This window comes from Herpailurus yagouaroundi, unplaced genomic scaffold (genome assembly GCF_014898765.1).
Source record: "Herpailurus yagouaroundi ecotype Mexico unplaced genomic scaffold, PumYag 139, whole genome shotgun sequence".
In the NCBI taxonomy this organism is placed as follows: domain Eukaryota; kingdom Metazoa; phylum Chordata; class Mammalia; order Carnivora; family Felidae; genus Herpailurus; species Herpailurus yagouaroundi.
In genome coordinates, this window is record NW_024412394.1 from 22,826,220 (window position 1) to 22,854,208 (window position 27,989).

The 27,989-nt window shown below is 38.3% G+C and overlaps 1 protein-coding gene across 3 annotated transcripts in view; it reads left to right on the forward strand.

Moving 5' to 3' along the window:
• The first annotated feature begins 347 nt into the window (after positions 1-347).
• The window catches only part of ZNF451 (zinc finger protein 451), an 88,932-nt gene continuing 61,290 nt past the window's right edge, over positions 348-27,989 (forward strand). The window contains exons 1-4 of one of the 3 annotated variants that reach the window (XM_040473840.1): positions 348-482; positions 1,033-1,116; positions 10,639-10,719; positions 12,230-22,250. In XM_040473840.1, the coding sequence (XP_040329774.1) occupies positions 462-482; positions 1,033-1,116; positions 10,639-10,719; positions 12,230-13,726 (1,683 nt within the window). In that variant the 5' untranslated portion in view covers positions 348-461 and the 3' untranslated portion in view covers positions 13,727-22,250. The other 2 variants (XM_040473838.1, XM_040473839.1) reach the window with 2 other exon arrangements.

Below are 27,989 nucleotides of genomic sequence, written 5' to 3' on the forward strand. Positions count from 1 at the left end.
CTGTTCCTGCCCTTCACTATGAAACAGAACCTAGCCCGCCCCCGGCTCCGCAAAGCTGCAGCTGACGTCAGCGTGGCAAAATGTGTGCGCCATGCTTTGGAGTCCTTTTCCGCGGTTTGCTACTGACGCCGGGACGGTCTCGGGCGGCACTAGAACTACAACTCCCAGGTTCCTGCGCGGCGCGGAGAAGGCAGGCCGGGACGGTGCGAAAGAGACTCCGGGGGCTAGCGGGCCAGAGCCGGCCGCTCCTCCTTTTGAAGCGGTTTCGCACCTCTTTCCGCCCGCGGCGTCGGTGGCGTCGGCGGCGTCGGCGCTCACGCAGGGGCGGGTCACGGCGGCGCGAAGCGGTGCTGGGCGGGAAGGGAAGTCGTGGCGGCGGTGGCGGCTGGGACAGCTGCGACGGCGGCGGTGGCGGCGGGGACCGCAGCAGCGGTGGTGCTGTCAGTTAGGCCGTCGGAGAAATGGGAGACCCGGGGTCGGAGGTGAGTGGTGGAGCGTCGGGCCGCGGCGTTCTCAGCCGCGCCGCGAAAGGGCTTTGTGTTTTGTTGAGTGTGCGGCCTGCTGTGCGCCCGCGGGGCGAAAGCCTCGGCGTCTCGGGCCGAGCCCAGCGTTCGGGCCTGGTGCGGGTCCGAACGACGACCCAGCGGTAACAATGGCCGCCCGGCCGCCCCCGGTCCCCTACGCCGGCCCCGGTGCTCCCTGTTGTCGCCGCTCTGCCCGCGAGAGCGACATTTTGAGACAGGATCGCCCTTCGGCGGTGAGCGCGCATCCCTCCTCCTCGAGCAGATAGGGGAATTCGCAGGGGCTGGGGAGTCGTTTTCGGCGTCCGCTCCCCATGGCTCCGCGTCTGCAGAGGCAGAACGCGACTCCATGGAGTTCTGTTCTTAGTCGGATTTGCATGCAGTTGTGCTGTTAGGTTTCCTCAAGAGCTCGTTGTTTTAAAAAGCTCTTTCTTTTTCGTTCCTTTTGGGAAAGTCTCTTCCACCAAGTACGTGGCTGTATAGATAAGCGTGTTTTGGCTTATTTTTATAGATAATAGAATCTGTCCCTCCAGCTGGGCCCGAGGCATCTGAGTCAACAACGGATGAAAATGAAGATGACATTCAGTTTGTTAGTGTAAGTAGCAACGACATTCGGGTTTTTCCTAGAGTTCCAAGACTGCGCGTGGTAAGCCATTATGTGATTGTACTGCACCTGTCCACTCCTCATTGAGCAACTGTGTATGAACGTCCGATGGGTACTAGACACCGGGGAGCGTGGCGTAGGATTAGGAAATTTACCCCAAGAGGCCTCTGAGCAGCTGCGGTAGCCGTCACAAAGACTGCCGAAAGTCCGTGGTGCTCACTCCATCACGCTTCTCGTGCGTTTACTTAGCGCTGTTTTAATGCTTAGTCTAGGCGTGTTTCCAAGAGGGACAAGGTTGTCCTGTAACAGATGACGATGCAGGCGAGGGAGAGAGGACAGGTGATGATGAGGAAGGAGGTAGAGAACAAGAAGGCTTGCAAGAACTCAAAATCTGAGCGTTATGTAGCTGCATAACATGAAGGCGACTAGCTTGAAGACTTCCCTGACCTGTGAGATCGTGGTGTTTGTTACAGCATAGTGCAGGAGTTGATGTTCATATGGAGATCCCTGCATCACCAGGAACACACATGTTTTTCAGAATTTCGTCCCTTCGGGTCAGTGGTCTTTAAGCATTACCAAGCGTAAATGTGCGGATTGCGGGGCCTCACCCTTCCATACCCACTGACTCAGAATTTGTAGGTGGGACCTAGGAGTCTTCCTTTTGGAAAGATGAAAGGACATATGAATCTCTGAACCACAGTTTGTAAAGCCTTGGTTTAGGCAGAGTGGGGGTTATGACGTATTTGGAGATGATTTTCACCCCAAACTGTAAAGAATTGCAAAGACTCAGCTTAGAGTGGTATCATAGTTAGTTAGAGAATACTTCTACTCTAAACCATTTTCTGAATACTGTAGTTATTTGAGGTTTGCTGTGAAACGTGTATAGTTTTTCTTAATAGATTGTAGTGTTTTTATGTTTGTTGGTTTGGGACAGTTTGTAAAGCTGGTTATTAAATGATATCCTCTACATACCCCAACATTAGAGCCATTGTGGTGAAACCATTTTTGTATTGTCTTTAATTGGTTTATTGAGGAGTCTTTCACGAGATCATTTTTTTGGCTGTCTTCACCATTGCTAGTGCATGTGGGACTTTTTCCTTTTATTTATTTTCAGAGTGAGAGAGAGAGTGCAGGTTAGCATGCAACAGGGTGAGGGGCAGAGAGAGAGAAAGAGAATCCCAAGCAGGCTCCACCCTATCAGCACAGAGCCTGGTGTGGGGCTTGATCTAACAAACTGTGGAATCATGACCTGAGCCAAAATCAAGAGTCAGATGTTTAACCACCTGAGCCACCCAGGTGCCCTTTGTCCTTTTATTTTAATTCTAGTGTGGTTAACATAGTGTTAAATTAGTTTCAGATGTACTTTTTCTTTTTTTTTTTTTTTTAACGTTTATTATTTTTGGGACAGAGAGAGACAGAGCATGAACGGGGGAGGGGCAGAGAGAGAGGGAGACACAAAATCGGAAACAGGCTCCAGGCTCCGAGCCATCAGCCCAGAGCCTGACGCGGGGCTCGAACTCACGGAGTGCGAGATCGTCACCTGGCTGAAGTCGGACGCTTAACCGACTGTGCCACCCAGGCGCCCCTTTCTTTTTTTTTTTTTAAGTGTTTGTTTAGTTATTTTGAGAGAGAGCATGGGAGCAGGGAAAGGGGCAGAGAGAGAATGCTAAGCAGGCTCTGTGCTTATAGCAGGACTCGATCTCATGAATTTTGAGATCATGACCTGAACCGAAATCAAAAGTTGGATGCTCAACCAGCTGAGCCACCCAGGTGCCCTAACAGTGGACTGAAGTATGTTGGTAACAGGATTCTATGGCTTCTTAGGACAAATATTTCAGGTTGTTCCTGAATATTGGCATTTGGAGAATATTCATCTTGATATTTGTGTATATGAAAGAATGATATACTTCTTTATAAACTATGGGTGTTGGGTTGAGAATCACAGATGGAATTTATAAAAATAAGATTTGAAAAACTTTTTGGTACTTGTGGAATAAAAAATTATAGTACAGCATGTATGTAACTTAAGCATAATAATGTATTAAGCTGAAGTTTAAAATACTCTTTATTTTTGAAATATTGTTTTAATTTTAGGGGCCCCTGGGTTGTTTAATGGTTAAGTATCCGACTTCAGCTGAGGTCATGATCTCACGGTTCATGGGTTCAAGCCCCATGTCAAGCTCTGTGCTGACAGCTCAGAGCCTGGAGCCTTCTTCAAATTCTGTGTCTCCCTCTCTCTCTGCCCCACCCCTGCAAGTGCTCACTCACTCACAAATAAAACATTAAAAAAAAAAACTTTTTAAAAATATTCTTTTAATTTTAAATGTAGAGAATATCTTACATCTTTGCATCAAGAATAAAAAATATATAGTGCAGGGGCGCCTGGGTGGCTCAGTTGATTGCGCATCCAACTCCGGCTGAAGTCATGATCTCATGGCTTGTGAGTTCAAGCCCCACGTCGGGCTCTGTGCTGACAGCAAGGACCCTGGAGCCTGCTTCAGATTCTTTGTCTCCCTCTCTCCCTTTCCCTCCTCTGTTCATTCTCTCTCTCTCTCTCTCTCTCTCTCTCTCTCTCTCTCTCTCAAACTAAATAAACATTTTAAAAAATTAAAAAATATAATGTATTGTGTGTGCACCTTGATACAACACCTTGTATTTATCCCTGTTGGCAAATACAGGTTCAAAGTTCTGATAGTTCCAAATGGAGAAGTGAATTATATGTATTAAGCACAATTACAGTTTTAGAAGAGATCTATGAAAAACATTGCTTCTACATTTTTAGTGATAACACTTAAATGATAATTAATGATAACAATTCTATTTTATTTTATTTTTTTTTTCAACGTTTATTTATTTTTGGGACAGAGAGAGACAGAGCATGAACGGGGGAGGGGCAGAGAGAGAGGGAGACACAGAATCGGAAACAGGCTCCAGGCTCTGAGCCATCAGCCCAGAGCCCGACGCGGGGCTTGAACTCCCGGACCGCGAGATCGTGACCTGGCTGAAGTCGGATGCTTAACCGACTGCGCCACCCAGGCACCCCTAACAATTCTATTTTAAAATAAATTGAGATAGAGCCTTCTACTTCTCTCTGTAAACTAGTCTTATCCTTGACTCCTTTAGGTGATGCTCATCCAGTAAAGATAACAAATTGTTCTCTGCTTAAGATTTCTTCAGGTACAAAAATGGCATTATAATGTTGCTTCTTGATTTACTCTGGCTTGTATTTCTTAATTCACGCTCATTAATCTAATTTTCCAGTCTTTGATCACATGGTGGCACAGCAGTCTTTCAGTGGTTTGCAAAATATAGAGCCTGAAACCAAACAGTGTGCTGAAGGAAAGAAATAATAAGGATAATAAATCCCTTTCATTTAAATTACGTTGAAATATATGTACAGAGAACTGCACGGTTTATAAGTGTACTGTTTGATTTTTGCAAAGCCAATACCTGGGTGATCTCAAACAGAATGTTGCCATAGCAAAAACTTTTTATTTAAGGATATTGCTCTCATTTTCTGTTTAGTTTAATAATACAGGTGTATCTCCACCACTCCCAGTTATTGTCAAGTAGAAACATTTGAAACCTATGAAAACTTTATAAGCTAAGAGGGTCTAAAGCAAAGAAGCAGTTACCATTTACTTATATGGAAAAATTTTCAGCATTTCCAGACCCCAAAAATAACCTCTTTTTGGCTTTTCTGATACCTTAAAACACATCTTGCTAATGGATGTCCAAAATAAATTGAGATAAAGTACAGATGTTTACAGACATAATCCAAAGCTGTGAAATGCTGAGTTTAGTTCACAGGGAAGCAGCTTGGCAGTGGTACTCTCGCTGCTTGGGGTGCACACCGCCTCTGTAATGGTTTTCTGCCAAACAAATGCTGTACAGTATTTCTGTTTTTCATCCTTTTTTGTTTGTTTGTTTTTTGTATAAGAGAAAATCTTCAGATTTACTTCAGTTAGTGAAAACTGATACCAATGTAGGTCTTTTCGTAAAAGTGAAATGGTGTTAACACAAGCTTTTGAAAACTGAGAATATTTTTCTGATCCCTTATTCAGCCACCATCTTTCTGTCTTTCTTTGAAACTTTGTATATTTTAGTTAATTTACTCCCAGAAAATGGTTTTAGCCAAGAGCTGATGACATGATTTTTCACAGTGCTACTTGTGACACAAAGGCAACCTATTATAATCTTGGTAATAGCACATGAGATTTAGGTTTAAGTCACAATTATTGGTATAATGTGGAATCATTGAACATTTGGAAATAGTGAAGGAAATCAAGGTATAATTTCATCAGTAGCTTCTGAAGCACATAGGTCAAGTGATAATACTTAAACTGCAGTAGGTAAGAGTCATGGGCACAAATGTGAAGGTATCTTGACTGGGTGTCTTGCACCTATAATTAGCTCAGTAAATAAAAATAATGTTGGAGCTCATGATATGCAAAGTCATGAAGTAAGTACTCTAGAACTACAAAAGATTAACTGAAAATAGGTCCTACCTGTAAGTGCCCATATTTCAATGTGGAAGATAATATAGGTTATGAGAACTGTGTAAATGGTTGTAGAAAGTAGTTATTTTATAAAAAGTACCCGGTGCTATATAAAAAAATAAAGGAAGCCTTTTTGGCCTAGGTAACATTTAGTATTTGTATTTAAAAGAGCATTTTGAAAAGAAATAAGGAAAGGCATCAAAATGGGAAAGCAGGGAAGATGCTGTGTAGTTTTGGAGGATAAAAATTTTTAAAGTGAAAAAGAAAAGGGTGGGCCAGATAGTGTAGATTTTGAATTGTGGACTAAAAGTGGCAGTTGGGAACCACTTGGAATTTTTGAACTGGGCAGGATTGCATAAGTAAACTATATCCCTGATCCTGTAACTGGAAATCTATTGAAAAAACACATGCATTATTAAAATTTTAGATTAGAGTTTTGCACCGGTATTCAAATCCATATTCTTTTAGACTTGGGTAAACTACATTTCTTACAGTCCATATCTTAGTGTATTGACATTATTTTCCATTTACAGTTGACCCTTGAACAGTGGGTTTGAACTGCGTGGATCCACTTGTATGTAGTTTTTTTACAGTACTATAAATGTATTTTCTTTATGATTCTTGTAATATTTTTGGCTTTATTGTAAGAATACAGTATATAATAACATCATACAAAATACATGTTAACCAACTGTTTATGTTATTGGTAAGGTTTCCAGTCAACAGTAGGCTTCTAGTAGTTATGTTTTGGGAAGTCAAATGCTGTATGTAGATTTTCAATTCCGTAATGGAAGGGAAGGTCATAGCCCAAACCCTCATGTTCTTCAAGGGTCAACTGTTGTAGGTAATTGGTGTTTGGTTTTGTATGATAATCATTTTTCTAGTAACAGGAATGAAAGCTTTTTGTGTCATTAATTTTTTTTTTTTTTTTTTTTTTTACTTAGAATATTAATATTAATTCAGCTGTGTTACTAAACTGTTTTGTTTGTGCCTGTGCTCCTGGCCCTAATTGTGCGGCCTTCGGGAGTAGAATCCTTTGATTTTGTTATTGGTACAAAAGGGATGATGAGAATGATGGTTTACTAGTTGATGAATTGAGCAAATTCAAATAAAATGCCTTTAATTGGAGGACAACATGCATTTATACTTGTTAAGAACATAGGCAGTCACTGTAAACATTTTAAGAAATGTTTCTTGACATAATACACATTCTTATGAGGAATTAATAACTTATTTTTTGGTTAGTGTTATGAGTTATTCAGATTTGAGGGCAATAGCAAGAAGTCTTTTTTTCTCTTTTTGAAGGAAGACAAAGTCTCTTAAAAACTTAGGTAATAAGGGATTGATTTAAAAAAGCATGTAGAGTCACCTGGCTGGCTCAGTCAGTAGAGCATGTGACTCTTGATCTCAGGGTTGTGAGTTCAAGCCTCACGTTGGATGTAGTGATTACTTAAAAATAAAAAATAAAAAAATGTAGTGTATATACTTTGAACTTAACCTCAGAATTATAGTGACCACACAGCCGGTTATATATTTAGAGAATCAGGTGTACCTCACTTAGTTTTCTCATTTGTTAAATGGAATAATAATAATAATTCACTGTTTCACCTTATAAAGTAATTGGGGATTAAATGGAATCATTTACATGAAAAGTTTAGTACAGTTCCTGTATAGGGCTCAAAGACAAATGTTATTGATGAGTAGTAAAATTAATGGAATACTAAAATGTTTTGATTCTTTAAGTTCGTTATGGTGGCATTTTTTCCGTATCCATAACTGAAGTTTAGAGTGTGTGCATATAAGTAATATTTTCCTTGGGGATACTTCTCTTATTTTTTTTTTAATTTTTTTTTCAACATTTATTTATTTTTGGGACAGAGAGAGACAGCATGAACGGGGGAGGGGCAGAGAGAGAGGGAGACACAGAATCAGAAACAGCCTCCAGGCTCTGAGCCATCAGCCCAGAGCCCGACGCGGGGCTCGAAATCACGGACCGCGAGATCGTGACCTGGCTGAAGTCGGACGCTTAACCGACTGCGCCACCCACGCGCCCCACTTCTCTTATTTTTTAACTCAGCCTCTGCTTTTTTTGGTGGTCTCAAATACGTCATCGTCATCTACCATTTGCTGAGTGAATCAATAAATATTCTAAATGACTCTTGGTTTTTCTCATTTTTGGATTTCCTACCCAGATTGTTTTTACTCTTTTAATTAGTGTGAATCATATGAAGTTGTCATTTTTCGCTAGTTCAGGAATAGTTGGTTGCATATCAGTCTAATGGTTCACCCTAGCAGTAAATTTGTAATAGTCTTCTTTCATCATTTCCTGCTCCTGCTATTTTCTGCTATTTCTGCAGCTGTTTTTAAATCCCATCTGTGACCATTTTCTTTATCCTGGGTTTTGGGGCGGGGGGGAGGGTTCCTCTTCTACTTTTTGCTTTGTACTCTGTTACCTTCTTTCGTCTCTTTTTTCTCTGTTTATGGAAGCTCTCTCTGCCCCTCCCTCTGTGTATTTCTGGTAACCTGGAGACTTTCTTGGTGGGCTGTTGCTATGGACATGTAATAACAATTTCTAATGCACATTTCTTGAAGAGCCCAAAGTTAAGGTGTTAGAACAGGAGAAGCTAGCATATTTTTATTTCTTCTGCTTCCTTGAGTTGAATGTATAACATTGACAATAACAGTGGTAGATTGTAGTCTAAAGGTAGGTGAATCTTCTCTGTTGACCATAATTGGAGAATATCCTCTTTTCTAAACTTCCCATCTTTAGGGTACCTGGGTGGCTTAGTTGGTTAAGCGTCTGACTTTATCTCAGGTCATGATCTCATGGTTCGGGAGTTCGAGCCCCGTGTCGGGCTTGTGCTGACAGCTTAGACCCTGGAGCCTGCTTTGGCTTCTGTGTCTCCCTCTCTGTCTGCCCCTTCACTGCTCATGCTCGCTCACTCACTCTTTCTCAAAAGTAAACATTTAAAAAAAATAAAAAACATTTTTTTAAACTTCCATTTTTACAGCTCAGGCAAAAATCTTAATTACTTATTACATGATCCCTGTCCTGAAGTTCTGGTCTCTGGTTTTATCGTAGTGCCTAGATAAAACCTGTCTGCAAGGATAGCAATTTTCTGCTTGAGGAGAAGTTGTAGCCTAAGGGAGAAACAAGTTATCTTTGAGACGGAATGTCTCTTCTAAGGAAGAGGATATTTAAAGATCTTAGCTTCTGTGTCCTGACTCTAGTCTTTCTCTGTTAGTTTATCCACTGAATAAGATCACTTTGGCTTGCCAACAGTCAGCTTTCTGCATCCTAAGAAATCTTTCCCTCAGCTATATTCTCTTCCTGTGTTCCTTTCTCTGATTCTCAACATATTAGAATTTAAAAAATAATATTCTTTACTCATGGCCTTACTGCCTCTTTTTATTTATTTTATTTTTTTTATTTTTAGGTAATCTCTACAACCAACGTGGGGCTCAAACTTACAACCCCAAGATAAGAGTCGCATGCTGCATTGACTGACCAGCCAGGCGCCTCTATTGCCTCATGTTCTACTTAATATTTTAGAGCCTGGCTTTTATATGCTTGCTACTTTCTTGAAAGTTGTTTTCAGGCATTTAAAAATCTTGTTGCCAATTTCAATGGCAGTTTTTTTGGTTGTCCATGTTTTTGACTACATTTTGCATTGACAACTTTTTGAGGATTCTCTAGTGTTTTTGAATTTATCCATTCCTGATTCATCTTCAGTCTTTGATTACCTGCTTAGCTCTTCTTGAGTCCTAAAATTCCAGCATTTCCTCAAGAGCCTCATTAAATTTCTTCTTTTTCCTCATTGTTTTCTTTGTTAGCAATATCATAGTTCAATTTAGTCTTCTAGAGGAACCCCTCCCAAATCTGCATTTCTAGCTATGTTTGTACATCCAGGTTTCAGCCCTGCATTTCTGGCTTCTGCCAGTTAACTTTGTGTGCCACTGGTACATCAACCCATTATGTTCAAAAGAGTGTCGGCTTCCTGTTTCTGAATTCCAGATATATCCAGCTGGTTGTTCAAGCTTGAAACCTTGGGGACTTCTTTCATTCCTTTTTATTGTTGGAATTTTGTTTTTTATAGCCAATCTTTTTTTTCTTTTTTAATACCCATGTATTGTCTTGTATATATACTACAACACTATTCTCTTTGCTGCTGTTTTTTTTTTTGCATTATTTGACTGATTAATTACCCTGCATTTCCCACTCTCCATACTCATCTACATGATTAATTTTAAAGCACAGTACTCATGTTTTCCTTATCTTAGTATTTATTGATTCCCTCTTGCCTATGGAATGAAATCTAGGCTTTTAGGCCTAGTATTCAAGGCCTGATATATGATGCAGTTAGTATGGTTGGAAACAGGATGGAGAAGAATCAGGTTTGATGTTTGACTATAGGAGTGGGAAATAAAGCCAAGCTGTTAGTCAGAGAACCACATATTTTTGAGTGTGGTTATCTAACAGGTAATTAATACTCATCCCATTCTAAAAAACATTGAATCATATCTGTGTCCTTATAGCACTAATTCCTTTATTATTAATAATCCTTCCCCGAAGAATAACATTGTCTTAATATTCTACCAAGGTTTAAACTCTTCCTTTTAGATCTTGTCATTAGTTTTTTTTAATGTTTATTTTTTATTTTTGAGAGAGATAACGAGCGGGGGAGGGGCTAGGCTGGGGGTGCACAGAGGATCTGAAGCAGGGCCCAAGCTACTCTTAGCATCCTGATGTGGGGCCTGAACTCATGAAGTGTGAGATAATGACCTGAGCCGAAGTCGGACACTTTACCAACTGAGCCACCCAGGTGCCCCAATATCATTTCTTACTCATGTACTCTGAATATTTTTCTGTGTGTGTTCTAATTATTTTCTGGCGCCCATAGGCCGCCTCTTTAGAGGAATTCTTGCCAGTCCCAACAAGAAAAGTGATTGTTTTAAGTGACTGGTTTAGTTTGAATAACTACATGACTTGTTAATTTGCTTGATTCTTTCATAGGAAGGACCATTAAGACCTGTTCTGGAATACATTGATCTGATCAGCAGTGATGATGAAGAGCCTAGCACCTCCCATAGTGATGTAAGTACATTATATTTGATTTGCATTTCTTTCACTTTAGTCATTTAAGAGGCCTTGTCTAAGACAATTATCAAGTCAATGATGGCTGTGTTTAGGAGCTGTAGTACTTTAGTGAATGGCCCATTTCTATAGAATGAGCCATAGAAGGTATCCATTGAGTCCTTTGCCCAGAACATCTCCTACTTCCAGTTTTGTTTTTTACTTTCAGTGAGAATGTGAAAAGATAACATGATACAGCAAAGTTCTAAGACTTGAAGATGGTATCTGATAAAAGAGAAATGGAATAAAAACTGCAAGTGTTTTGGCTCCTTGTGCCCTTCTGCTTTCGTATCTCTCCTTAGGTGCCATGTATAACTGGATCCTTTTCTTCCAGAACCATGTGGCCACAGAAAATTTGTTTTATCTTGGAAGAGAGGATGTGTGAAGATCCTTTAGAAAATGGAATGTGGGGAAGGGTTATAGGTGGTATAGTACTTCAGTTGTCATTCCTTTTAACCTTCTCTATTCCTCACATATTTAGGTTTTTTTTTTTTTTTCTCTTACCTGTGATTTATTGGTTGTGGGTTTGACCCTTAAACTAATACTTCCCTTACTCTGAGAACCAAACTAGCTGAGCCCTTTGTAGCAACCTTGTCTTTCTTTTGTCTTAGCCCAAGTTTCTTTTAATGGGCTATTGTCTTGATGGATTGATGGGTTGGAGACTCCTGGCCGGAATACTTCTTGCTTTATATTACAAGGGATTGAGACTTGGACTTGGAATCAGTATGCCTAGGTTTTAGCCTGAGCTTTACTCCTTAGTAATTTTGTGACTCTGGATAAATTAAGTAGCCTTTAATCTTAATTTCTTTGTCAGATAATAATACCTACCTCACAGGGTTGTTGTGAGGACAAAATGAAGTGACAGATACATACTATGTAAGCTCCTTGGAAACTACAAACCCTAAAGTAGGACTATGCAACTGGCAAGTTTTATCATTATTCATTTATGTTATTCATGGAAAGGGAACAAGAATCTTTAAAGGACTTAAAAGTGACTCTTCAGTGGGGACTTTGAGAAATATTTTTGTGTGTGTGATTTTCAGTGGAACTTTTTCCAAGTTCTCTATACTATTATAAACTTCTGCTTGTTGACTTACATACATTGGATGGGATTTTTAAAAAAAAGATTGTTAATCACCAGTAATCTCACCACCTCTTCTTGTCCTAGCAGAAGACTCAGCAGTAGGCTAAGATGGCACCAATTGAACTGGGCTTGTTTTTACTCTCTTTTTTAATAGAGTGCCAGATTATTGCCAGTAGTTGGTATTGGGTTTTGGGGGTAGTGAAGCTTGTGGCTTTGACTTCTATGATCCCCTTGCAGACCTGTAGTGGATTGCATCTTTCATTGTTGTTATAATAATTTAAAAAATTGAGTTCTACTTACTGGTCATGCATCTCTGCACTTGAAAGTTAACATATTAAAAGCATTTTTTTTTCTTCCTTGGTTTTCTTGTTCATGTGGATAACCCAGAGAATGCCTGAGTCTAAGGTGCCATCCTCTGAGAATCATCGCCCAGAAATGTGCTCTAGCTGCAGTGTTCCTCTTCCCATTGGAGACAGCAGCTCCTCCTCTGGGAGTTGCACCAGCAGTCCACAAAGGATAGTTTCTCAACCTTCTTCTGTTGAGAACCCATTGGAGAACCAGAAAAATGATCAAAATAATTCAGATATTAAGATTTCTGAGACAGAGACACTTAAACCATCACAAAATTATCAGACTCTGCCTTCATCTCCAGTTCTGGTCCCCCAAGAATCTTTGGCCTCTTCAGAGGTCAAGGAGGATTTACCTGTAGAGTCTTCTTCAGCTTCACAGCATGGACAAGATGCCATCCTTTATCTTCAGACACAGGTGGCTGAGATGTCACGAGTGATACGTGATCTGCAGTCTAGGAGCTGTTTTAGATTCCATCATTCTAGGCCAAGTGAGAACTCCTCAGTTCCGTGGGACATCTCCACCTCCAAGGATGAAAATTTATCTACGGTTGATGAAGAAGCTGACTGCAAGTCCCCCTCAGCTGATGACAAAGGGCAGCCAACTGATCCCAGTCAGTCTAGTTTCACAGGTCTTTTGAAAAGAATGGAACAAAGAGGTGTTATAAAGAGAGTAACATTACAATCTGAAGCAGAATCATGTGAAGGGAAACCTGATTATGTGACCTCTAAGAAACGTTTGGTTCCTCCATTGCATCCTCTTCTGAGAATTGCCACCACTGAGGTTTTTAAAGACCCTGCTGATTGCCATCCTTCTTCCTTCATGGGGCACAGAGTATATCCTGTGGCCAAGGATACCTCTCCTTTCCAACCAAATCCACCAGCCGAGGGCCCTATTGTAGAAGCACTAGAGCACAGCAAAAGAGGAAGCACAACATCTCCTCTAGATTCTACCTCAAAAGAAATGGAGGTCATGGGTTGTAGATTCTACCATGCTGCTTCCATTGCAGCCCGAGCTGCTAGTTACATGGCCTATATGACTCAATATCAGCGTAAACTCTGGGAAGACATGGAGGATCTGGTTCATGACCCAGAGTTTGATCGTGGAAAAGCAAGATGTATAATATCGGATGGTATGGATGCTGGCCTTTGGCAGCTTTGTACTACTAGGGACATAATGGATTCTGTAGTCAGAGTTATGGCCATGGCAATAGACTACAGAAGACAAGCCTGGCTCCGACTTACATCTCTCACTAAGAAAACCCAGGAGAAGATCTCACACTTACCCTTTGATGGTACTTCTCTCTTTGGACAAGATGTAAATGCTGTTGTTGCAGAAGAAAACAGTATAAAAGAAAATGATTATAGAGACCACAACAAATACTATAACCAACATCGATACTTTTATAGTCATGATCAGAAAGCACATTATCACAATAGAGGATATTCCAAAGGAGATTGGTACAAACCTCGAAACCACCCCTATAGATATAGAAAAAAGGGAGAATCTCCAGAACGCCATGGGTACAAGAATTAATAACCTGTTTGCATTCAGCAGTGTAGTCATCCAAGATCCTAACTATTTTACTTGTTCCTCCCCACTCAAACAGGATCTATAGGTAGGAGGTCACCTCAGAAAATAAATGCATGTCTGGAATTATCACAGCTAACATGTAATTCTAGACTTTTGAAATAGAGACTTATGTTTTATTGGCCAAGTGACAGTAGAGACTTCCATCTGAGTAGGGTTGGACAAACGTTTACCCATTATATCTGCTCCAAAGTAAGTTCAGAGGAGGGTACTCAGGAATCTGAATCCTCTTGTGCTTAAAAAAATATAAATGATTTGTTCCTCAGGAAAATCTTACTGGTAAACTGAGGACTAGCAGATCTGGGGCCTGGAAATAACCTGCTACTAGGTCTCTGTTTACTAATGCCAGAGGCAAATCCTTCATTTTTATGTCATCAGTGCTTCCTTGTTCGGGCTTCACCTTGTCAGATCTTCGCAAAATGACAAATCTGTTGTGCTCTGTTTATGTCAGGACAATATGACTCTTCAAGAGTCCATACTACTCTCAAGCTCTCTGAGACTTCAGCATCAACCGTGCAACTCTGTCAAGAACTGGAATACAAATCAAATTTTGCCAAATCCAGTTTGCTTCCAGTAGGATGGCTAGATGTTACAGGTCTACTGTGGACACCAGCTGGAAAAAGACTTTCCTTCTTGTAACATCTCTAAAAATTTTCACAGTAACTGTCCGTATCGAGACTGATGGCTACAGTGTCATTACCACTCAAAGCTACATGTGAGAGAATTCTTTGTTATCGTCATGGCCTAAGTCTTTGACCTGTCAAGCTCTCACATGTAAACAAGCTGTGAGACCCATCATGGTGTTCTCTCAGGATATTCTAGGCCTTTCACCAAGATGACCTTCTTAAACAAACCTACCTTCTAAACAGTTAAACTTTTTGAGCTTGATAATTCATCACTCTAAACACAAAAAGGAAATGTGCATTAGTGTCCTGGAAATAAAGGATGTTCTACAATCCAGGCATGCAAATCTGAACTCTTATAGGAGAATTCCAAACATGCCTGACAATCTGGTCCTCTTACTGTAATGAAGAGGGATGCCATCAAATAGATGATGTTGAGAATCCTTAAGTGTTAGAGTATAACTATGGATGTAGTAAAGAGAACATCTCATGCAGTTCTGTTTCTGGATATCTGTTTAAACGATAACATCCAGTAATGATTTCTTAAAATTAGTCTGGAATCAAGACTTCAGTAACATGTTCTTGGTTTATTGGTCCCTTATTCTAGTCAGACTCTTAATCATGAGAGACGACTTCTCTTTTTGCTCCAAGTTGGTTCCATTAATAGTTCTTCACAATTCTGGAACTGGCAGCAGATACCTCAATTGTATATTCCACAGTATCTTTTTAATCTCAAGGCAGTGGCTGTGCAGTATACCAGTCCTTAGATCCTCGTTTTCGCAGTATGACTTCAAAAATGGAAGAAGTGTCAAGTTTGAGGGGTCAGAGTCCATCACCTAGTATTATTTGCTTGACAGCCCCCCAAAATTTTTTTTTATCAACAGACTTAACATTTTGTATCTTCTTAGTTTGTAAAACATCTGCATTTTTTCATCTGCTTGGTCAAAATATTTTGGATCTACTGTTAGTGGAATATAACTGTTTTAGGGTTCATGTGGTTTCTATTTCTGCCGTAGTTCTTGCACAGTGGTGATTTACATTTTCCCTAGTGCCCCACTTTTTAATAGTTGAAGCTCATTCCCCCTCCATTGTAACTATATTCAGTACCCTTTTTACTACTTTTCTTCCTCTGTCTGATTGTTGAAGACGCAACAGAGGTTGAAGACTCATAAATCCCTACTTAGAAGTTATTTTATTTTGTCAGATAATTTCAGAGTACTATATTGGTCCCATTTGTAGATTAAGTTTAACAGACTTGATAGAGGAGATGATCTTGCACATTTGGTCATATCTAGACTTAACATTTACCTTGAAAGACACAAGGGCCTAAGAAATCATAAAGATTTTTATAGTTTGATATGTATCACATCAGTTAAATGGTCTCATGTGCCCTTGACATGGCACTATATAGCTTCTTTTTTGAAAGGACTAGTCACAGGTGAATTCAGTGGAGAGAGAGACCTTGGAACTGTTCTATATGGCTACACATAGTTCCGAGTTAGCTAAGGCTACTTTAATCTCCCACTTGTCCATTTCTCCCCTTTCCTCCCCTGAATCAGATAGTGGGTTACAAATTTGATGATTTTTGAGGTACTCTTACTTTCCAGAATCCGAATCAAAAAATGATACGTGAAGATGGGATTCTCTGAAACTGCTTTGGCACTTCCACTTAACACAGGCCTCCTTTTAAAATTTTTGTTTTTAATTGTGGTTAGAGACAAGACAACATAAAATTTACCATCTTAACCATTTTTAAGTGTACAGTTCACTCGTGTTAGCTCTATTTACGTTGTATAGCTCCTCAAATATTTTATAAAACAGCATTGCTGTTCTCGTGTTATTTATGTTGCTCAGTACTCTCCAGTTGATAGACTCAAGCATCTCCAGAGAATTTTCCTAAAAGTGAAAAGAAATCCCCGAATTGTTGACTGGGTAACTTCTGAAAGGGATTTGGATTTGGCAGTTGAGTGGGGATTGTCAGAATGCAGTAAATGGGAACAGCTTTTAGCTATAGATCAGTCTCTTGACTGCAGAAGAAACAGTATTCTTAACTTGTTACTTAAAAATCTTTCTCTGGCATACTTGAATGATACTGGTGTTACAAAACTAAAAATGGGGACTTGTTGTAGGGAGACAACCCCAAAAGCATATGGAACTCACAATTAGATAGTAAGTTTTCTTGCTGTGCCTGCCATGGGCAGAGCCTGCCACAAAAATTCTCCATTAGGTGAACCTGTTTAAATATCTCTAGGTTTTCGGGAAGCTTTGGGATAATTGCAAATTTAATGATTTGGTATTCTCAGAAGGGATGTGTCTAATGATCCTTTTTCTTCAAAATGTTTTTTCTCAACTAGACATAAAATATATGTGAAGACAATATGATTTCTTGCAGTTACTGTGTACAGAGAAACAGTTTCCATTGTTATATGAAGTGCCTTTTTAAATTTCACCCTGCTTAAAACTTAACATTTTGGTGTCTTGCATATGTTGCTGGTGGTATTTATATGAGTTCTGTACAGTTATTTGTTTTTTTTGTTTGGAGTCTTGTAGTTTATTCATCATCTGTACAATTGCACTATCTAAATGTACTCTCCTTCTGAATGTTCATTTGTTTTCTTTATAGCACTGTTGATCCATTTCAGAAGGTTATGGAGTATGCCCTTCCCCCTTATTTAAATAATGTTATGGTAGTTCTTTTTAGTTATTAATGATTGGCTCAGTTTCCTGGGCATTAAGGCAGCTTTGTTTTCTTTCTGCAGGTTCTAGGTTTTCTGATTGAGTCATTTGTGTATCTAACCTTGTTCTAAGCCATGGTAACACAACTTATATTTGATAAGTGGAGGTGTTTGCTTGGTAAGAAGAAACAAGGACTTTAGGAAAAGCAGATTTCCTGATACTTTATCCTTTGTTTTCAGACGGTGTGACAACTTCCTTATCAATGTAATTGTATTTAAACTTTTTTTTTTCTTACTGTGTGGCAGCTTCTTAATAATTCCATTTATTTACATAGCCCTCAAAATGACATTTTGAGGGGAGCATAAAGTCTTTCAGGATACTTGGATACAATTTAGTATGTTACATTAGTACTATACTAATAATTTACTGAATGATACCTAAGTGACCTGATTGATAATGTCCTTAAGGGTCCAGTACATCCAGGATAACCTCAGGTACTAAAAACAAGGAGGTTGGAATAGACACAATCCAGAATCCCTTCTAGCTATAAAATTGGATACAGAGTTAAATGACATGGATAAGTAGACTTAACTGCCACATTCACTATTCTTGAGGATGTAATTTAGTGGGATTCTGATGAAGGTTAGAAATCATGGATTAGGTCTTTGTAGGAATAGTTTATAAAGGTTGCAATAATTGAAAACTTTTTTTTTCTTTAACGTGAGGCATATCTTGCCCCAGACTTGCACTGCTTATGTTTCCTCGTCTTTTGAAATTTGCCATTCTTAATGTTAGTGGCTAGTCCAATAATGGATTGTGATATCTGTGTACATCTTATGCATGCCATTCAGTTCGCCAGGTCCATTCCGTATAGTTTTCATTTGTGGATACACAAACCCATCCTTCCATTTTTCACTTAAAATATACAGGTGGAAGTTATTTAACTGATGATCACTTTTGAATGCAAATCTTTTAGTTATTTTTCCAGAAATAAAGAGTTTTGTAAGCCATTAAGAAATTCTTTTATGAAATTTCCCGTCCTGTATGAATGATGAAATATTGTTTTATTAAATCTTTTTTTTTCTTATTGATTAGTGGGACAATATTTTTGTAATATTTTTGTCTTTTTTGTTTGCTTGACTTTATAGTAATGAAAACTTCTTATAGTCGTGTTCGGTATCATTGAGTTATGTTATTACTGGAAATTATGTTTACTTCCAGTGGGATATATCTGGAAGTGATCACAGTCCAACCATGTCCTTTTGATGTTATCATATCGGTTATTTCATTCTTTATTTGATCTTTTCTTCTCCCTTATGTAACACATCTTTCTGGAAGGATGTCTGATCTTCCCCTAATCTCTTTGATGTAGATTATATTTTTTATTCTACCAGTAATTACTAGCCAGTATTTTGATGTGGCTTTGTATACTTAAATACAATGCCTTCAGCATTATTGTAAGAGATTTTCTAGTCTTCTTTTTTAATGTCCTTTTTTTTAAAAGTAGCCAGTCCAGTCTCTGGAACTATTATTTTCTGGCTATTGAACTTTCATCAGTTTTAAATGCTTTCTCATTTAATAGTAGTATTTTCTCATTTTATAATTTTCACACAAATGTATTATTACATATGGTTTATAGCTAATTGCATCCTCTCATAAAAAATTTTAAGCCCATTACCATGGAGTTATAGAACAGTGCTGACATATAGTGTATCTTAAAGTTAACTAGCTTTCTCCAGGTCTTAAGGGCTTTACATTTTTTATTGAGATAACTGTCTATTTCAAATGGTCTCTTGGATTTTCTGATGCCTTGTCAAGAATTCAACAAGAATTCTCAGGTTGTCTGTACTGTCTTTTAGGACTTGGGAGATCTCTCAAGTTGTATTGAGTTTTCTAATAATCCTAACTATATTCTTTGGTAGAAGTGAAAGTAAATGCTTTATATCTAGTGGTATTTTAAATTTCTCCCTTGATCTTAAATGCTTCAGGTGTTATTATGAGTTCTGTTAGTAGTCTTCTTACAAGACCTACTTTGATACTGTTTTTTTCCCATGAGCTATCTATGTTTTCTGTTTTCTTTCATTGCCCATAAGAGTAGCTCTATCACGTCATTGAGTTTGAAGGGCTACAGTTAGACCTCTTGTTAACTCCCACTTTTATCTGTGATGGCTGTTTTACACTACTTAGTGTGCATTTAACACTAATGTGCTATGAGAACTATCATGTTTGTGGTCCCTTTTATCTATACCACTTTTAATTCGTGGGGCAACAATGATGTGGACGATTGGGGGAAACATTTTCCAAGTCACTAAATAGTCTTAAATTTTCAGTTACATTTTTTTGAACATATTTAATTACATTAAATATCCAGCTGTTAGGTGTGCAGCCCATTCCTTTCTGCCTTGGTTCTAGTCAGTTTTTTATTAACCTCATTTAGATTCTTAGCAAGAGTTGCATGCATGTTGGTCTTTGTCTAATGGCTTACAACAACTCCTATTTACATTTAGCAAAAATATATTTTGAGATCTTGAAAGCACCTTGATAGCCTTGAGTCTAACTATTGTCTTCCTACCTGGGAAGCAAGCAGAGGAGAAAATTTTCATTTATAGAGCTTACATTTACTAGGCTGTGTGCTAGAAGTTACAAGGCGTTCTTGAGGAAGAAATTCATTCTGATTTTGCAGATGAGGAAATGAAACATCATTAAACACCTTGCTCAATTGGTGAAACCAAGCTTTGAATATAGACTCTTCCTCCAAAGTCTGAGTTCAGCATTATACTAGGCTGCCTCTGTATTTTTCAAGGCTCTACTAAAGTCTTAACTTTTCTGATGAGCTAACTTGACATACACTAATCTTTTTCTTCTCTAAACTTTGTGTTTATGGTTGTACTCTCATCCCTTAGTATTTGATGTCTTATATTAACTAATTCCTGGTCATTTCATGTGTCAGACGAGAAACCCTAACTTCTTAGTTTTCCCATTGAGATTTCACTGTGTGGGACTAAGATTGTTCTTGATGCATGGTCATTGGCTTGTTTCATGTATTCCATTCATTTTCAGCACTGATCATTTTAGTCATGGTTTTTTTTCCTACCTTTTTTGTTTGTTATATCCATTTTGTTTCAGATACACACTTAAATTTTTTTTTTTGCTGGCATCTTTAGGATATTGGCTAGGGAAGAAGGTGGAATAGTGCAACACACATGGTATTTAAATTCAAAGACCTTGATCCGAGTATTAGCAAGTCATTTATTTTCTGAGCCTCAGTTTTCCTACTCTCAAATGAGGTAATGCGCAGAAGTACTTTGAAAACTCAAAAGTCAAATATAGATTTCTTTCATAGTTGTGCTGTTTCTACACACGTTCATAGATATAACTGTGGGATGGTATTGGGTATAAGTACAGGTACATTTAAGATGTATATTTAATAGCATGTAATAGTTCTTGTCATCAGATCATGTTCCCCTTGTTTACAGTTTTTTAAGGCTCAACCATTAAGCTATATTGCAAACCCATCAATGGACTAAGTCATTGAAAGGCATATTTAAAATAGTTGCTTTTCTCAAGTGCAAGCTAAGAAATGCTTATGATAAGAAATAAAAGAATGTAGAATGAAGAGCTAGGATATGTAGGTACGTGTATACAGTTTTTGATGGATGCTGTTTTGTCACTTTGTGTCTATGTTGGCAACAAACTTTTATCATCATTATCAATATCTATGTGCAGGCAGGCACTGAGGAAGGTCTGGGGGTACTGGGAGTTCATAAGAGATGGTGTATTCTTTTAAGAGAAGGAAATACCAATACAATGTAATTGTCCTGTTTAGAGGATTGTCTGTGATGAGGTTGGAACAAAAGAGAGGGCCATCTAGAGGGATCAAGGAAGCTTTTCTTACTTAGTAAATACTTGAGCTGGGGTTTGGAACATGCTTAGAGAAGAGCCAGTTGGACTAACGGAGAATCAGGAGCCAGGCATTGAAATGAATCAGTGCATACAAAGGCCTGTGGAACATCACATCTGGTTTCAGAGTTGTAAGGAACAGCCTTTATGGGGCACAGTTTGAGATGCAGCTGAAGAAAAAGGATAAATTACCCATGAAAATGTATTGGTTCCTACTTATTCAAAGTACCAAGTTTGTATAGCCGTTATTTGTAAGGTTATAGAAGTCTGTCTGGAGTTCGCTTTGTACCATAGTCTCCTGTGGACATCTAGAAAAATTCTTTTTCTTCTCTGAACTGAGCCAAAGGAGGGTTTTTGGTCAGTGCACCACCAGCCCCAGGGATAGACAGCTCAAGTAGTGGAGAAAGAACTGAGGCACCGGTAGAGAACAACTTTGAAGATGAACAGGATGATGACACTGAAGTGGAATGTTACATTATGGGTATACAGTTGTATACTTCATGATCTCCTATTGGCATTGTGTCCTTAGTGTAGCTAAATGTGGCTAATCTCCCTGTATGTTGGTTTATAGATAATTTGAGGGTGGATTTGGGGGAAATGAAGATATTTCTAAAAATGTTGCTTCATTGGAGTTTGGAGGTGTTGTATTGAAGAAAGACCTGTGAACCTTGTGCCAGTGGTATCTCCAGCAGCACCCAGAACACATTTTGTCAACTTCCTGTTTGTTTTTTCTCTGGTTTGGAGTTTCTTTTCTTTTGTTGCCACTTTGTCACCTTTTCTCTTTTCATAATTCATCCTTTTTCTTTCTGTGCCAGAGATATAGCAGTGGCACTCAGGGTTAAAGCTATAACTCCCCCTTTGCAGCTTCAGAGATATTTTAAAATTCCCGAGTTCCAAAGTTGTTTTTTTGTTTGTTTGTGGTCCTGTGCTGAAGGAGAATCAATGTCATTCTTCCCAGGAGGGATTTTCATAAGTATAGATACTGGCAATTTACTGAAAAGACAATACAGGAAGAAGAATCTTACCTAACACGTTTGGTGGTTACTGGCCTTCTTAAATGAATAAAGTACTTTACAGAATGGGGTATATCTGTATGTATGTTTTTAAGTTTGCTCATATAAAGCAGATGTTCTGTGTACTTTGTATTTGTAAACAATAACCAGTTGGGGGTGGGAAGATGATTGCTTTGTATAAAAGGGTTGTTTCCTGGTTCCAAAGCTTTGCTGCTGGAGATGGTAAATAAATATTGTACTGCTTTGCTGTGTTTATCCCTTCTGCTCTCTCTGTATTTGAATATAAAATTCTTGAGAAAAATTGTTGCTTTTCAAAATGTTATTTTGGGGTATGGTTTGAGCCATAGGTTGGGCAGAAGAGGCTTCTGGTAAACAGAACTTCTGGGAGTACAAACTTCAGATCGAACTGTGGACCCCGGCTTTAGAATAAGCAGTAATAAGCAGGCTTTGGAATTTGAGTTTGTATTAAATAATGCAGTTGTTTCAGGAATTCTTTTAAAATTAATTGCATTCGTCAGATGGATAGATAATATGATTTACAAAGTTAATTACACTTTCGCATTTGATTGCTCCTTTGAGCTTTTTTTAAACTTGGAATCCCTTATAGAGGATAAGGATAATGGCCAGAATAATCATTCTCCAGTTAACACCCCTCTGACGAGTTTGTGCCAGCTGGTATTCAGGAAGGATGCTGTAACAACAAATAAACCTCTCCCTTGGATTGTTCTCTATATCCCCTCTCCCTAATCTTCTTCCCCCCCTCCCCCCCCCACCTCCTACAAAGCTCATCTTTCCTTATTACTGGCTTTTCTGTAGCCAAAAAAGCACCTTTGGTGTGTCAGATAGGGAACTGGGTTGTTGTGATCACCTCTCTGGATAACTATTTTTACAGTGCTTTCTCCTAGCTTACATCATCCTGTAAGGAGTGAGAATTAGTCCATTTCACAGAGCGCTCCATTGGCTATATTCATTATTTCCATTAAAAAAGTAATTTTGTATAATGCCAAATTTGATAGTTACTCAACAACTAAAATGCTTTTTAGAGATTGGTGATTTTAAAATATGTCAGTTGCTCATTATAAAAAAGCCTCAAAATGATATAATGCCACAAACTATTATAAAATGATAATTTCTTCTGTGAAGCCCTGCCTTGTTCAGTATTGTTTCTAGAAAATGCTTTACAAAAGCAGATTTATTCTTTTAATTCTGTATTTCCTTTAACTTAATCTTGGCAAATATTTCTAGAAAAGTGACTTAATGGCAGTAAGAAGCTCAACTTTTGGGTGAGCAGATGAGTGAAGAGTAAAATGGAAAATCTGCCTGTATTTAATATTTTAAAAACATTTATTCATGAGACCTTAGAAAAGTTTTATTAAATGGATTATAGCCTGTTTTCTCAGCATTCACTGCCAAGTCCAGTTCTTAACTACGAAAGGGGAGTTGGCAAGTATATGGCACTTGGCTTCTTAAACTATAATACACTGAAGGATTGAGTGAATGGTCCAAGAAATGGGCATTTGTAGATGAATTTTGAAAGAAAACGCACCTGTGAAATTTAAGTTATAGTTAAAATTACTTTTGGGACATTGTTAGCTTTCTTGTGAATAAATATGTATATTTAGAAATTACCTTGGTCATTGGAAAAGTTAAGAATGTTGCTTTCTATTTTTATATTCCAAAAAGAAAAAGAGGATGGTCAGGTCTAGGCTAAATAAACTAGTATTTTTAATTTGACTAAATATACTTTTAATAATTTAAGTACACTTAAAAGTACAAATGGGTATGGGTACTTCATAATTTTTTAAAGCATACGTGTATTTTGCTTTTTGCTTTAAAACAGTAATGGTGTTTGACATCAAAACTGTGTAAAATACACTTTCCTGATAGCCCTTAAGTCTGTGAATTGAATATGACTTACCTTAGTTATGATTAGTATCTTTTTCTGTTAGGTTTGGAAAATAATGTTATCTTGTCATTGGATTTCTTAGAGGGAAAAATCTGGAGGAAAAGAAAAGTTAAATACAATTTACTAACAGATTATGTTGCTTCTAGATACAGAATTTCCATCTACCTTTATAAAGTATAAATGTTAAACTTCTATTTTTGTAAGGGATTAATTTAAACCAAATCTATCATTCCCAAACAAAAGAATGAGATCCTCAGTTCTTTTTGTCTTTATGCTGTCTTGTTTGTTAAAAATTGAAATTTCATGGGGCACCTGTGTGGCTCAGTCAGTTAAGTATCCTCCTCTTGATCAGGTTCAGGTCTTGATCTCAGTGTCGTGAGTTTAAGCCCCATATTGGGCTCTGCACTGGGTGTGAAGTCTACTGAAAAAAAAATTGAAATTCTGTAAATAATTTTATTACATGTGCTCACTGTAGAAATATTAGGAAATAGAGATAAAAAGGGGAAAAAAAAAACTTTCCAGACAGAAAGAAACAACTGCTATTAAGATTTGATTTATAGCTTTCTAGATTTTACTTAACATATTTTATATAACAAAAAACAAAATTATTTTCACTTAAATACAAGTTAGGGAAAAAAGACATTGAAATACATATAGATGATAACTTCATTGATCAGCGGTATTGTGCTATTTTGTCATTAATTTGCCTATTTAATGATATTGTATGATTTTATAGTTCACATAGATGTTTCACATGAATGTTAGAAATTTTAATAGTATCCAGGAAATCTTAGCTCATTAAACTTGACTAGTAAGTGAAAGTATTAATTACTTTGGTGGAAATTTTGTCTAAATAGTAGTCACCCTGGATGTGACTCCTCATGATCTTTTATGATCAGGATTGTGAGTTCATGATCAAAACTAATTTGAAGTTCAACTGAACTGATTTTGAGGTGGTTATTGGCTTGTAGCAAAAAGAAAAATCAGGATAGTGCAGCTAGTTTTTCACAAGGCTAAATTTGTTTAATATGAGACTATTAAGGGAAATTTTAAAGGATCAGCCTGAGGTTGTGTCTTTACTCGTAAGAAATGGTGACCATTGATATTAGTTCCTTTAAAATGCCCTTACTTGGGGTGCCTGGGTGGTTCAGTCAGTTAAGAGTCCAGCTCTTGATCTCAGCTTAGGTCTTGATCTGAGGTTCCTGAATTTGAGCCCTGCATTGGGCTCCACGCTGGGCATGAGCCTACTTTAAAAAAAAAAAAAAAAAAAAAATGTCCTTAGTTGACAAAATAAGGGACTCCTATCCCAGGCTTTGCTTTTCCCTCTGCCCCCAGTTATGTTGACACATTGAATCCCATTATTACGGATTAGATCTCATAAGAGATTCTTCCTTTCCTGCCCAAGTTATACCTTACTTCTAGCTTGGAATTTTTGCTATAACTCAACTCTACTACATTAAAACATAAACATTTTGTCCTCAAAAACAAAAGAAGTCTTACTTTCACCTGTGCAGGCATTCCTTGGAGATTTTGCAGGTTTGGTTCCAGACCACCACAGATGTTAAGTGTGCAGTAATAGTATGTCTAAAAAAATATACATACCTTAATTTAAAAATATTGCTAACAAATGCTAACCATCATCTGAGCTTTCAGTGAGTTTTAACCTTTTTTTCTTGTCTTGCCTCGATGATGATGGCTTCTGACTGGCCAGGTTGGTGGTTGCTGAAGTTTGTGGTGGCTGTGGCAATTAATATAAAATTACAGTGAGGTTTTTTGCTTTGATTAAGTTTCAGAAACAATCTCTCAAGCGGGGTAATATTCTGAATCCTTTGTTGTCATTTCAGCAGTCTTCACAGCATCCTCACAAGAGTAGATTCTATTTCAGGAAATCTCTTTGCTCATTGATAAGGAGCTCCTCATCTACTCAAGTTTTATCATGAAATTACAGAAATTGAGTCACATCCTCAGGCTCTACTTCTTGCTAATTCCGGTTCTCTTGCTATTTCCACCACACCTGCACTTCCTTCCTTTTTCCCGGAACTCTTGAACCCCTTAATGTCCTCCAAGAGGGTTGGAATCCATTTCTTCCAAACTCCTCTTAATATTGATATTTTGACCTCTTCCCATGAATCACAAATGTTCTTAATGGCCACTAGAATGATAAATCTTTCCGGAAGGTTTTCAATTTTCTTTGCCTAGATCTCTCAGAGGAATCACTATGTATGGAACTATAGCCTTACAGAATAAATTTCTTAAATAATAAGACTTGCAAGTTGAAGTTGTTCCTCAATCCATGGGCTATAGAATGTGTGTTGTGTTAGCAGGCGTAAAAACAACATGAATCTCACTGTGTATCTCCAACAGAGCTCTTGGATGACCAGGTGCATTGTCAGTGAGCAGTAATATTTTAAAGGAGTTCTTTTTCAGCAGTAGGTCTCAACAGTATGCTTAAATTCAGTAAGCCATGATGTAAACAGATGTGTTATCATCCTGGCCTTATTCTATTTATAAAGCACAGGCAGAGTAAACTTAGCATAATTCTTAAGGACCTTAGGATTTTAGAATGGTCAATGAGCGTTGATTCCAACTTAAAGTCACCAGCTGCATTAGCCCCTAACGAGAGTCAGCCTGTCCTTGGAAGTTTTGAAGCCATGCATTGACTTCTCTCTAGCTATGAAAGTGCTAGATATTATCTCCTTCCATTAGAAGGCTGTTTCATCCACATTGAAAATCTGTGGCTTAGTGTAGCCACCTGCTGCTTCCCTTTGCACTTCACTGTTCACTGAGACAGCTTTTCTTAAGCCTTGTGAAAACAACTAGCTTCAAACTAGCTTTTCTTTTTCCTCACTTAACCCTTCACAGAATTGAAGAGAGTTAGGGCTTTGCTCTGGATTGGGCTTTGGCCTAAGGGAATGTTATGGTTACTTTGTTATGGTTGCTTTGATCTGTCCATACCACTAAAACTGTCTTCATATCAGCAATAAGGCTGTTTTGTTTTCCTATCATTCGTTTGTTCACTAGAGTAGTACTTTTAATTTCCTTTAAGAACTTGTCCTTTGCATTCACAACTTGCCTTTTTGGTCCAAGAGGCCAAGCTTTCAGCCTATCATGGTTTTCAGTATGCTTTCCTCACAGAGCTTTATCATTTCTAGCTATTAAAGTGATAAATTGTGCAACTCCTCCTTTCATCTGGACACTTAGTGGCTATCATCAGGTTATTAATTGGCCTAATTTCAATATTTAGGTCTCAGGGAGTAGGCCTAAGGAAAGAGAAAGCGACAAGGGAATGGCCAGTCAGTGGAGCAGTCAGACAACGTTTACGCAGTCTTTATATGTAGTTCATGGCACCCCAAAACAATTATAGTAGTAACATCAAAGATCACAGATCGGCATAACAAATACAATAGTGAAAAATTTTGAAATTTTGCAAGAATTACCAGAATGTGACAGGCATAAAGTGAGCAAATACTGTTGGGAAAATCACATCGATAGACTTACTGGATGCAGGGCTGCCACAAACCTTCAATTTGTAAACGTGGTATCTACGAAGCACAATAAAATGAGGTATGCCTGTCTGTGCTTAACTTTCATGGATATGTGTACTCAGATTTAACCCGTATTCTTAATCTGACTGCCATTTCTAGGACACAACTCAAATTTGCTTTGTATAAAACCCAAGTCTTAGATAAAAATCTAAAGAATATACCAGAGGATATAAGGAGTTCATAGTGTCCAGAGTGAGCAGAAACAGGATCACAGAGAGAGGCCATATTAGCCTGGCTTCTGAGGTTCTGGAACAGCTTTTCTTCCTGTACCCAGTGTGTCCCTTATTTTGTAACCTTCCGACTCCTGATCACCCACAGATTTTTTGTGTGTGTCAGACTGGGATTTTAACCATACCTCTGGTTCCCAATTAAAAAACAAACAATAGTCTTCATAAATTTTTTTCCATGGTCCCTGAACTAGGATATGCCTTTTAACATTTTCTGACTTGACAACTTTCTTCTTAATTCTATGAAAACCCCACACAGCTTCCCCAATGGGAGAGGAGAGGGTATGGAAGAAAAACTGATGCAGAGAATGATCTAAAA